The sequence below is a fragment of the Varroa destructor genome, unplaced genomic scaffold, assembly GCF_002443255.2.
Source record: "Varroa destructor unplaced genomic scaffold, Vdes_3.0 BEIS01000002.1, whole genome shotgun sequence".
In the NCBI taxonomy this organism is placed as follows: domain Eukaryota; kingdom Metazoa; phylum Arthropoda; class Arachnida; order Mesostigmata; family Varroidae; genus Varroa; species Varroa destructor.
The window spans coordinates 45,195,538-45,208,675 of record NW_019211455.1 but is presented as its reverse complement, the minus strand read 5'-3'; the positions used below and the strand labels follow the sequence as shown (position 1 = coordinate 45,208,675).

At 44.4% G+C, this 13,138-nt stretch overlaps 2 protein-coding genes across 4 annotated transcripts in view; both read left to right on the top strand.

Moving 5' to 3' along the window:
- Positions 1-5,154: 5,154 nt before the first annotated feature.
- Positions 5,155-13,138, top strand: part of PlexA (plexin A) — a 208,683-nt gene continuing 200,699 nt past the window's right edge. Inside the window, exon 1 of one of the 3 annotated variants that reach the window (XM_086979996.1) lies at positions 5,155-6,343. The gene's annotated coding sequence lies outside the window, so the exon portion shown is untranslated. Of the gene's footprint in view, positions 7,977-13,138 lie in introns of all 3 variants that reach the window. The other 2 variants (XM_086979995.1, XM_022795233.2) reach the window with 2 other exon arrangements.
- LOC147757873 (uncharacterized) lies at positions 7,993-13,113 on the top strand. Its single transcript, XM_086979997.1, has 5 exons — positions 7,993-8,721; positions 9,125-9,333; positions 10,500-11,132; positions 11,348-11,484; positions 11,969-13,113. The coding sequence occupies exons 1-3, from the start codon at positions 8,597-8,599 to the stop codon at positions 10,550-10,552; spliced, it is 387 nt and encodes a 128-aa protein (XP_086836123.1). The 5' UTR covers positions 7,993-8,596; the 3' UTR covers positions 10,553-11,132; positions 11,348-11,484; positions 11,969-13,113.

The following is a 13,138-nucleotide window of genomic DNA, read 5'->3' as shown; positions in this document are numbered from 1 at the left end:
GGTTGTACCCCTCCAACTCTCCTCTCAGTGTCGATCACTCACCTTGTCCTATTTCTAGCGTTTGCTAGACGTGATTTCATCAGCTTGTAACGAACAGCCGATCCTATGCGCTTTCAATGGGTCGGATGAGGGATAACACACCCACCAATCCAAACAACAAATGCAACAACATAAAAGTACAGCTATAATATTATAACAGACGATGTTCCGCTCCCACTGAAAGCCGTTCTGCCGCTGTTGACAGCGGCGCGACGGCGAACTTCCGCAACAGCATGAAGAAATCCTCAAACAAATCACTGATGAGTTAGGTAGGGCGATTAGCAGAAATCTAGTTAGTTTCGACTGGCCGGATAACTTTTGCTATCCCGTCTAGCTGTTACTACAGCTGCCGTTATTGAGATAGAAATGACTTCAGTAGGCGCCGCATCTGATCAGAAGAATCTCAAAGGAATCACCGCAATCATATAGCGAGAGCGTCAGCGGCGGTACGTAGAGGCAGCCGTGGTAAAAAGCTTTGGAGCTGTAGAAATAACAATCATAGTATAACCTAGAACAGTAGCATGCAGCGCCAACGGTCATAGCGATCGGTCGGACCCACGACGAGGTGCAGTGGAACCGACGCAGCGTCATATCTTCTTCTTCTTCTTCTTTAAATGCCGTCGACGAGTTTGTCTTTGCTGCTGCTGCTGCTGCCGGCACTACTGCGCTGGCCGTAGCAGTGGCAACTAAAGCGAAGACGCTGACGAGAATAGTGTACATGGCGGTCACCAAATGCCAGGGGTGTTGGGGGTAATATAGTTGATGTTGCTTCTATGCCTACTACAACTTTTGTTTCTGATGCTGCGAATACTTCATAATAGCTAGTTGGAGATTGGGTTCCGTTAGATAGCTGACGGCAATGGATTTATGCTTGTTATAGTTCGAGCCATAGCTGATGCAGCTGAGGCTGAATAGAAGTCAGGAGAAGCTGTTGACAGGTTGCAGAAATTGAAATAATATCGCACCATCGCAAAGATATTTAGGCCTAATCCAATATGATGTTATCATGGGGTCAGGACCGTTGAAAGTAAGTAGCATATTTTTACGGCAGGGGCTCGTACGACGAAATTAGAAAGCAACCTACAAACATAAATAACTGTGATGAAGATGTAGTGACGAGCGGCAATTGGGTCGTTTTGAAAAGAATTTTTACGTGACGTGAAGAACGTGTGTGGCGTGTATATAATTATCTGCTAATCTAAGTTATAGTTTTGTTATAATGGTTAGCATATGATCAGACGAATTTGAACGATCCTTCTAAAAACATATATATACGTTTGTTTTTATTAAACACAGAAAATGAACTACTTTCAAAATAACAAGTGACATTTCCTTTCTTGTATTATAGGCGTTAACTACCACATAAACTTTATAAGATCATAAAATCTATCTTGCTTCCAAGTTATATGGCGCGTCATGTAAATGAACGAATGGTGCATACGTTAGAAGTGAATAATATTTGGGAAGATTCTCAGATACGGACTAGTCTTAAGTTAACTATATACACGCATCTGATTTCCACGATAGGTGGGATACAAGCTCGATAGTTTCAGCAGCGGGTGCTCGTATTGATGAAATCCTTTTGCGTCACTCAATCGTCAAGCGCTATAATCATTTTACATCGATTCGTCGAATTTGTACCTTCTGATAAAACCTCGGTTGGTATCCTTTGAAAAATGAAGCATCCCTTTTATCCTAACGTCGTAGTTTAGCACAGCATCTGTGACGAGATTAAGTGAATAAAATAATACTATAAATATAAGCGTTTTATAATAATAATAATAATAATAATACAATCAAATCGATAAGAACAAACCTCACAGAATATTGCCACATAGCGTTTCCGTTAGTTGGTATATGGTAGGATACACTCTCGTATACCGGGATACTTGGAGACGACCCTGCTTCGTAGACTTCGTAATTATGATGTTTGTTTGTCTATTTTCATGTTTGTGTGTGCGTTCCCTATTTGCGCCTGCTTTATCTATTCCATGTCCGCCCCCTGTGCACGGTCTTTTGTTTCTACGTCATTTTGTCTGTCTGGCCAATGCTCGTATCTATTATGCTTTACCGAATTATTCCGTCAGATGCGTTAGTCATAGTATTTGTATATCGTATCTATCGTAGCCCGGTAGAAACAAACATCACTTTAGAAGTCTCAGCCACCAGTTCCATCACATTCCATCTATATATTGTTTGATGCTTGAACGTTTGGAAAAAGAAAACCTTTTGGTCCTTTTAGCCTTACGGTTCATGCTCGCTAGCCTAAATAGTGATCAGTCTAGAGGCCAGGCTTTCTCCGGCTGTCGCCACTCTAGGAAAAGCTGCTTGTTGTTCTCCTCGTTTTCGTAAAGGCTACTGATTTTATTGAAATTTTTACCTCTTTGTTAGTGCCAGCAATGTGTGCCATAGCCGATGGACGAAAAGACCCCACGGTGGGATAACTAGTGACTAGAGATGAACAAAAGTGTTTCAGAGTTAGCGCTGGGTTGGACATGGCAGGCAAACGCCGTGAGTCTCGAAATCTCCGCGAAACGGGTTTAGTTCAGACTAGTAGTATTTCTCGTTCATCATTCAATGCAGGGGTATGCCTAAATAAGCAGACAGCCTAAACGTTTATTTGGGTGTAGACTAATCGTGGCAACAGTAATACGGGCTTATTCTCGTGCGCGGATATGCTCCCCCTTTCCTGCTCCTGTAGTGTTTAGAGATTGGTCTCAAACCGAAGATCAGTCGGATCCGAGAGGACAAACAGAGCAGTGAAATAATAATCATTCAGTAATATGCTTACGATAATAGGGGACCCCCTAATGCGCCTATGATCCTATAACGGACCGTTCTACAGTACGCGATCCAACATATCAGGCTGTACTTGAACATAGCTAATGCTGTACGCTTATACTATAGCGCCCGTCTTAGGAAGCTTTGTGCTAAGCTCGAATGATTAGGTACCACTACAGTCACTATTGGTATAGCCGTTCTACGTGCCACAGTTGTTACAGATCCTTGCTGAATACGCCTAACGAGCATAGGTGGATCTTGTCGTATGATCGTCGGCTACAGAAAGTGAATGGTGTTTATCTAACGGCGGTCGTTTGGGCGGCTAATGGCAATAGCGGTTGGTCCTTCAGCAGGTTGATCCCTCAACGAATGGCTCGTGCATCTGTCCATTCGTTGATAACAGCCCAGATGTTTTGAGCTTTTCTACGATTTCTAACGTTAAGCCTTGCTTAACAGGCTACTTCCGGACACGCAACAGAGTGTAGGCACGCTTGATATCAAATTTAATTTTATTTTCTGCTAATATTTCAAGTTGCTACTTCCCTTGGATATGGCTTCGGACGGCCCAGCGGCTTCTTCCAGCAGAACAGATAATACGTCTATGCTCAGTCTCGAACTTGTACTACCTTGCGGATTGCAAACTTTCATCGAAATAAACACACTACTTTATTATCATAGAGTACTAGTATCGAAGCTGCACCAATTCGAAAGTCTCGCTGGCCAACACGTCATCACTGCACCCCTATACGAACTTATCAGCTGGCAGTGACCTCGATTGAGCCGCTTCGCTTACTACCAACTGGGTGAATCCACGTCGGAGAATCGCAGAAAATGGATAACGCGTCATGTGGCAGTGATCGAGCAAGGCGATAGGATACGACGGCAGCGACGAGTAACAGCTATCTCGTATCTCTGCCAATGTTGTCGTACGGATTTTTCGTTTTGTATATAAGAGTACATAGATATTGGAGACAGGCACATCGACGACGAGCAACTGTTCTATATTTGGCCATTGTGTTTGTTTATGGTTATCTATGTAGTCTTTGCTTATAGCAGCTTGTGTAGTTAGATGAAAGTAAGGCTAATATAGGGATATTATGTATCTCGAAAATAGCTTGCTTTTATTTCACAGTGCAGAAGAGAATTCAGTCGTAGAGTTTTTTTTTCCCTTCAACTGATCTGTTAGACACTACATAAAACGTTTATTATTGTGATGATTGATATAGAAATTTTTAATCATTTATTTAATCAAGTACAAAAAAGCTGCTACAGCTTTACCAGCATTTGCTTTGTGTGGCGCTAACATTCCTCATTCGCATTTTTTTCTAAAAAAAAAATCTTCTACGAATGGCGTTGTGCTTGATTGATCTAAAAGCGGTGCAGGGATTTTGAAACACCCATAATATGAAACACTTTGTGGTTATCGTCCATTTTTACACACTAACATGACGTTTTTTCGAAATAGCGGCCATAACCTGAGTTCTGTCAATGGTACTAAAGACAAGTCTATTGCTGCTGGGGGTGGCAAGCGGACCTATCTATGCGAACTGCTGTATATACTGTAAAAGAGTACATAGTTTTTTCCAAAGCAGATATATTCTAACTATAAGGATATTCAAAAACTGTTAACACGACTTGAAGAAATATTTTTTCACCTAGGTCAGCTGTTTTACCGTTTAGGATCTTACCTGAGTGCCCGCAGTTGCTGCCAATTTCAGGTTTATAAATGACCGTTGGTAAAATTAGCCAAATGCTAATATTCTATCTAGCCGGTTGGTGCCACATAACAACGAACGCGAGATGCTGGACTGGATGGGTCAAGGTTGCCCCTTTCAAGGGCCAACTTATTCCGAAGATTTATCAAAAATGACTTACCTTGGCTTATTCCAAGGCTGGGAATCACAGTAAAACAAATTAAGTAATGTTGCCCCTATGGGTGGGGCGATGCAGTTCATGACAAAGAAAGCAAGGGAGCCAATATATCGGCTAAGTATGTATAATTTTACATAATTCGTGTCTGTGCACCGCGTATTATTATATTACGTAAATTTAGTCAGTTACATTATTATATCTAGTAAACGTCGCTGAAGCCAGTAGTTTAACGAATGCTTGCCCGCCAACCCGGATAGAACAGAGCATGCCGCACACCGTATGTATACGTATACTATACCAATGATGACACGAAGCAGACTTGTTATCACTCAGTATTGCACAAGCTAGTTACTCTAAAAGGATTATCATTATGAACACGTAGCGCCAGAGTGGAGGGTTGCTTACACACGTTCAAGTTGAGGTCCTTTGGGGTATTCGGAAGGGAAAGGGAAGTGTGGGGCAATGAGGGGAAGAAGGCAAAAGTAAGTTGACATCCGGATAAGCTGGAACAGTTTTGCTTCACTAATAGCTGGCAAGTAGGCATGGGGTCGATATCTGACGATAGCACAACGTTCCTCGCTACCTAGGGTAATATGACTAATACTTGCGCAATGTTGCGGTGTTATTTATTGATTCGTAATAGATGGCCTAATATGTGATGGTGCTCTGCAACACAATACGCTGGGGGCCAGATAGGACCAACCATGAAACTGGTAAGAGACGCGGAAGGATACAGCTATGGTTGACTAAGAAAACATTTCTATTTTATACGCGTTCAGTGTAGTACATTTGACCTGACGCAATGCTTTGTAATAGCTATGTGGTTAACAATACCTAGTTGACATACACCAATCTTGCTATTCTTGTATACAAATTTCTCCATATCGACGATACATGAAACTTATGTAGCGCTTGAAAGTAAAGACAACTTATGTCAACACCACCTGTACACGCGTATGCCTATATTGAATTTATAACGTAGTTCTCGTGCATTGTCGCTTCCAGCTCTCAACAAATCAACTAACTCTTATAGAAAAACGATCACCCATATATAATCATTATCTCAAAACCCGATTTGGAAAACTATCCGCGCGTCATTCGTGCTCTGCGCCACCCCGCGCTTTTTTCCTTCGCGCTCCTTTACTCTACATTATAACTGCCGCTACTAACCACGCTGTCTGCTAACAGCACCTCTTTCCATTCGACGTGGCCTGCGTAGTGCTTTACACATTCAGTGCAAAAGAAACCCCTATGTCCATAGATGCGAGAGTCCCATGACGAACACAGGATCGGGCCTTAACCACCGCATCTATCCACTTTAGCAGCAGAGATCGAGCGGAGTGAAGAGACAGACTCTTCACTCTTTGTCCACCATTATTGCTCCGTTTGTTGGTCGCTACTTCTGCTGCTGCTTCCGCTGCGGCCCCCACCAGTACCGCCAAACGAAAGAATCGTCGGCTAGCGGCCAATGCCTTTCCTGTTTTGTTGAGTCCCTTGTGCCGTTAAATTATTTGCTGTTGCTGCTGTGGTCGTTCGGGCTCGCAGCTGCTGCTGTTGCTGTTTCTTATGGTACGGAGAAGCGGAATTGAGCCATGTTGCTTGCTACCTGGTTGACTGTTGCAGTGAAGACGACGGCCCCTATGATAGCGCAGTGAGTAACGTGTTTGCGTGATGGACTTAGGGCAAGTGGTGGTATAGGTTCAAATCCGGGCATAGACGCACTTTGCTTTGTGCTAGAAACAGGCAGCCGTTCCGAGCGATGCTTGCTGATGGTGCCGGACGTAAAACTCGAAACGTGGATCTATAGTGAACAGCGGCGGCCGAGCGTGCCGTAATTGCTTAGAACCCGCAAATAGTGATCGCCTTGAGTGTAGCTAGTTGTTGTAAAATAATAGCCGCCTGTCTTTTGCCGCTACCGGCGTTGTGTCGTCTTCTCTCACTCGTATTTTTCTCGTTCCAAGTCTCAAATCATCTTTGTGTTTGGCTGTATGTATTTCATGGGCGGCGTTTTGGTCCGAGCGAACTTTCTATGACAGAGGGCGCCAGCATAGCTTCTATGCGGAGCGAAGTGTGGCGGCTGGTTTCGGATTGGGCGAATGTAAACAGAAATGCTGGTTTGACTGTAGTGGCTCTGATGGCGGTTGGGAAAGCGTCGGACTTTATGTGCTGCTGCTGCTACTGCTGATGGTGCTACTGCTGCTGCCACCAGCATCATCGTCGTCGTCGTCGTCGTCGTCGTCGCCGCCGCTGCCGCTGCTGCTGCCGCTAGGTGGATAGAATCGGGAGTCGATTCGCCTGGGTGTCCACCTGAAATGGTAGACGAGACCTCAGCAGGGCCAGCAGCGAAGTGCGAGTAATTATTGAGCAAAAAATCCCCTTGAATTTTCCTTCCTGTTGTCCAAGATGTGGCGACGGCGGAGACGATCGCTCTTTGACGACTAATGTTACCAAATAGACGAAGTGTGTCTAGTTTCCAGTCGTGGCGGATACGACGGCAGTAGGAATCGCAATTTTATTGAACGGCGGCACTCGCGTTAGTAGAGAGTGCGGTACCGTGCTACGGGTGAGCGTGTCTGTCTCACTGGTGTAAGCGTGTGAGAATACGGATACTGAACGAATTCTAGCCAGAGAAATCGAAACAGCTAAACCCAGTCTGTTCCCCTTTCTGCCGTAGGGGATACGATCTCAGTAACGTCGCTAGGAGCACAGGATAACTACCCCGACGACGTCAGAAGTACTAGCTTCATTAGTGGCACTGCCGCCACTGTTAATAGTGCCAAAAATATTCGACTGAGAGAAACTCTGTCTCGTTCGTTACCTTGACGGGATGTATGAAACGAACGGTTAATGCTCTCATCTGTATACTACACTAGCGCTGCCTGCAACAGCTAATCCTGTCGGTCTCGTGCGTTATTTCATATTTAAAAAATCTCAACATTACAACAGCAGCAGCAGCAGCAGCAGCGATAGCACCTGCGATTCTATCAGCGGAAAACTTCATCAACTCGGCCGACGAAGCAGTGATGGTTAGCAGGCTGTGTTGTTTGTATTCGATTGAATCACGAATTTTAGCCCTCTGTGTTTGTGTGCGGTGAGTGTACGTATGAGTGTGATTTCGGTTTGAAGTAGTGGTAGTGTTGGTAACACGTTTAACAACGTCCAAAATCGATCCGTGTCGGTGCTATTATTATTGAAGACATAGGGCAACAACGAGCGCTAACTGGCTGGCTGACGGGACAGACAGCCATGGCTGCACGGACGGTGAAGCGTCTTAGTGGTCGGAGGTATGTAGTAGGGGTTACAGAGTGTTTGCTATGCTTGTGGGGATAATCATTGAGGCGGAAGGGCGTAATTTCAGGGAACTGAACAACGACATCAGGCAGCAGGACGAGAAAAGCACATGCCTCGTCCTGCCAGCTCCCAGTTTGCCCTCCTACTAGGTCAATATCCATTGCAATAGTGTAAGGAAGCGAGGTCCCTGGGGGGGTCGAGGCTAGCAGCAAAGCAAGGTTTTTGCTACCGGTGGTCCATAATGCTGGCCAATCTTAACGTCGGTGAGCTAATATGACGGTTGTTTGTTTGGTGTACATAAGAGTTGTGTGAGCAACGGGAACGGCAGAATCGGCCAGTGAAAAACTACTGCTGTTGATTCCCTGACTAACACATCTGTTCCACAAGATTCTGCCGAACTGTTGCGGTTGTGCTTTGCGTGTGTGTGCTGGGGCATGTCTGTGGCTGGTTGGATCTAGCTAACGTTGCCGCAGGTTGACAATCTGCGTGTCAGTACGTAGAGAGCGGCGCGATCCCGTAAAAGTGAATCAGCTTGTTCTGCGCTGGCGCACTCGATTACTAGATGACGTCGTTTAAATGGATAGACAAGCTGTAGCCTTCCGGAGATGCTGCTATGTCGCATATAGTGATTGGAAGTCGAATTCAAAGTGAAGCCCGACAAGTATGGTCCTGGATTGTTGTGCGGCGCTTACCACGAAGCCCTACTTGTCAGCCCGCCATGGCGACCACTGCCGTTCGGTCAGTTGCATCATAGTGCTCCAAGTGGCAAACCGATATAGAAGTGAACCGACGACTGCTATTGCTATGGGGAAAAAAGGGGGGACCAGGCTTAGTTTGAGACGGTGCTCATTCGTTTGAACTGTACATAATTAGACCAAACTCCATGTAGGGATTACAGCTTATTCAAAATGTACGGATTTATAAGTTATATGCATGTACGTATTATCGAAAAACGCGCTGATTATTTGCAGTGAACCTATTCATCGAAAAAATGGTCGAAATCAGGCAGATGCGTCGTCGCATGTACAGGCGGGCTAAATACCAACGTGTAGCTTGTGAAAGCGGTTATGATAGTTTAACAGTGTTGCAAGCACCCTAACCACTTAATAAACGGAATTTACTTTTGTATTATATATTGCAGTCGACGCACGCTGAATTTACTAACGTTCAGTGATACGACTTTTGGTCCGTACAACATTGGGACCTGTAGTAAAGTTGAGTGCGCCGTCCCGACTGGAGTTTCAACGATCTCTAGGAAGAATCTTTTGGATAAACATTGTCCCTTAGCAGTTGATCGGCAAAAGGTTTCGTCGTGGCTATCCCATGGTGTTCTCCTCCACTCATCGAAAAGTTCGGTGTCATATCGCTATAGATGCTGATGATGCTTACGAGTTGCAGGACAGCACACGCTTTCAGGGGTAGAAAGGCAAGGGAAACGGGGTTTAGTGTGTCTTATTTTTCTTTTTTTGTGTCATATGTCTTCTAATGCATCGTTTCTCTCGGTTAGCAGATATAACCAAACAGGATGCATTTTGCTATGTCCTTTCTTACCGGCCTTTCGTACGACAGCGGTATCGCAGCAACGGTCTTAGTGGGTGAGAGATCAGTGTGATGAACATGTCACAAGACAGGTGGAGAAACAATATTGAATGCAGAATACTCTGGAAGGCTGACTTTTATCCGTGAGCATCTGACCATAAGCGGAGTTCTGGTTAACAGCGGTCGTTGTGGAGGAGTCCCTGATTCCTGCTTCTGCGGTGCTGGAATAAAAACGGGGGTTAGGGTTGGAGTCGTAGCAACAGTTAGGTAGAGCGGTTGGGAACATCGTTAACGGTATAGTAAAAACATAAGCCTGTTGTTGCTTATGACTCGATTGAACATGTGTGTATGCATATTTAGAGCCGTACTTCCACCGCTGGAGGTGGGATCATATCTGTTGTATTGGTTATGGCGTTGATGGTGAAAGCGGGCTGTCTTCTGTTCTGACGTGCCTCATCAGCTAGCCTGCTAGCTAGCAAATTGCTGCGGACTGATGCTGTCGCGGCATAAATCGCTTAAGTAAAATTGTCTCCACAGTCAGCTCAGTTTTATGTAAAAAAAAAATTTAAGTGGGCAAATGTTATGCCAGCGTGTTTTATGTTATATATTAAAGGGGACACGAAACCTATTTAATCAAGCTGGCACTCGCTCACTGTCATATTACGCAGGATGGGTCATGAGTTCGTCGACGGTTTGAAAAATGTCACTTAACATACATATAATGTGTGCATATGCAAAATGAAGTTCTCAGTCTCTCAAGTGATTTCTCTAAATTGTCAAGACACTTATTTCCCAACCTGCACGTCTAACCGTACAAATCGTAACAAGTCAGCCACAGATTCTCCAATAATAGAAATTTGTACATATCTAAATTTACGCCTAACATCTTATGCTTTCTCGTGCCCCCGTGGATGATCTACCCTTCACTTAATTATTATTTTGCGATGTATATACTTTTCAATTATTTTTATCAGCAGTTCACTTCTTACACAGCGCCAGCTCGTCGATCTACAATGGTATTGTGGCATAGAATACAAGTAACGGCAGTCGATCGCAGTGGAGCGAGAAAGCGGTCAGCTATTTTCGTTTCCTGCGTAGTCGTCTTTTCTTCCTAGTGAGGCTCTGTTCGCTTGTTGCTTTGCCCAATGGTTTGTCTTACCAACAACAACAATAACAGACCACCGCTGTTGGAAGTATCTTCTTGAATCGTAGCTGATCCACGACGAAAGATGAAGACTGCGTTGGGTCTGGCTTGCTGCTACCGCTACACTGTGTGGACCTCTGGTTTTGCGTAATGGTCGATTGCGTACGTCGAACGAGCGCCGACCGTTTGGGCTCCGCGCGGTGCGACGGGCTAAGGCGCATCCTATTACCCGAAAGGTTATCGGCTAAAACGAGAAGCGAGTAGCGACGGAAGAACGCGTTTGCCCAAATACAATAGTAGATAATTTGGTTACGGTTAATTGTATATTGCCATCGCTAGCGCTACACTACCAGCAATAGAGGAGACCTATTTTCCGCGTGGTATGGATATTGCCTGTTCTGACGCTAAAAATGCCGCTATTGTTTGTCACTGGAGACTGGAACAGTTAATAGCTGCTGTGGAAAAGGTGCGTATTTATAAAAAAAAAAGTGTCTGGCAGCTAGGGAAGGAAATGGTACTTGTATGAACATTGGACAAACAGCGGGCACTAAATAGCGAAATAGTATAAGTTTCCATTGAAGAAATAGCCAGGTAACGTCCACGAAGAATCTGATGCCGTCTAAGAATTCCAGGGATTCCCCATACTTTTAAACAAAACAGTTTGTTCTTCTGTCCTGGCAGCCGAACAAGACTGGGTTGGGGAGACGAATTCTCGGTGATGGGATTTCGGTCATTGATGGTCAGCGTAACTGTTCGTCACAAATGCAAGATACCAGAGTCTTGAGTACGACAGCAAGATGTTCTGAAGCATCCTGAGGGTGAGCTCGAAGCTTACTTGTATTCGAAGTGAGGGAACCATTTGGGCGGGTGGGAGGTATAAATTTAGCTCTTTTTTTTTCCTTCGAAGTAAACCTTGATGATGCCGAAAGCACTTTTTAAATGACCATGGTATTTTAATAATGCGTAGCCAACATGCAGGGCTCGACACAATAGAAACAGGAACGCTTGCATGAAACACTAGCGTCTATTCCGTGATCCTCAAATTATCTCTGTTTGTTTGACATCGATTGTGTAAAAGTAGATAGAATCTGAATCGTCCTAGGAAACAGTTCATCATGTGTTTGCTAAATATTGAAAAGCTAGATGCATTTAATAGGTGACATAGCAGTAATCGATTGTTATATATTACTAGCCCGTAAATACATAGCTTTCTAGCATATGCTCATGAACGAATACATATTATTAGTGAATATCTTGTTGATATAAACATACAAACTAACGAAGTGTTCTCTTTCCGCAAAGACTTTGCTTTGAGGTCGATTCTTTCAGGATAGCGTGTCTTTCGCAAAGTTAAGCGAGTGGAGCAAGCGTGTTTTAGATAGTCTCGCAACAAAATTACCATACAGTTTTTTCGTCTGGTCATGATCGTCTGTTTTTCTGGACGCTTTATTGGAAGCCCGTATAGTTTACGTGAAGCCGTTCATACTAAGAGGAATTCTGCTCTACAGTCGACCGTACCGCAAAGACATAGATTTCAACGCAAGCCAACGTTATAGTGCAGGTGACGCCCTGTGGGGTATAAGGATGTATCCCTTAATAATATTGGGTGCGTGAAGCACGAAACGCGTAAGCAATCGATAGATGATCATGGTGTATCGCGAGTGGTAGAGGACTGACAAACTGGCCATCTTGTCTTGAAAGCCTCCGCTTTTCGTCCGCTTTTCGTTGTTGTCCACAACGATAGCGCGCAATCGATTGCGGCATTCCACCGTGCATCCTCTGCAAGGCCACTGCACTATTGAGCGGCTATCAACTTTGCCTTGAGCAATGATATACTTTCTGCTAGCCGGCGGGCAATGGAACCAATTGAGCCACTGACGCTCGCTCGTACTGATGCGCGGTGCGCTGCTGTCGCTTCTATTGAGTCTGCGCGAACGACTTAAGTTAATCTTTACGCTCGGCGGAGAGAGTATGCAAACGAAAATAGCGAGATAGAATTCTGCTAAGGAAAATTTGCAGTGACCGCAGCAGTGAGAGCCACTCGCACGGCCATACACACTAATACAAGGCTGCAGCGGGAGCAAAGTGGCTACAAAGTACAATTACTCTATAGAGATTGAGAAAGAGCAAGCAGTAGGACATGCAGAGAGCATTACGACCCAACTGGGATGAAACGAAAGGAAACTGCGGTAGAAAAAAAAGTTGTTCGTATGGAGGCAGACGAAAATCTGGTCCGTAAACAAATGAACGGAGAGAGACAGTAAAGCAACAAAAAGCATAAGCATGTATCGGAAGGTCTAAAAAGAAATGTGTAACAGTATTGCAACAGTACCAGATATAGATTTCGATAATATTGTTGATAATTAGAAAGTAATAAGCACAAACATACTGCGCTCGGTTACTTTGATAATAAAATCAATGTAGTCATCCAGGCATAACCTTGTAAATTGTATATATACGTGAATAGCGAGA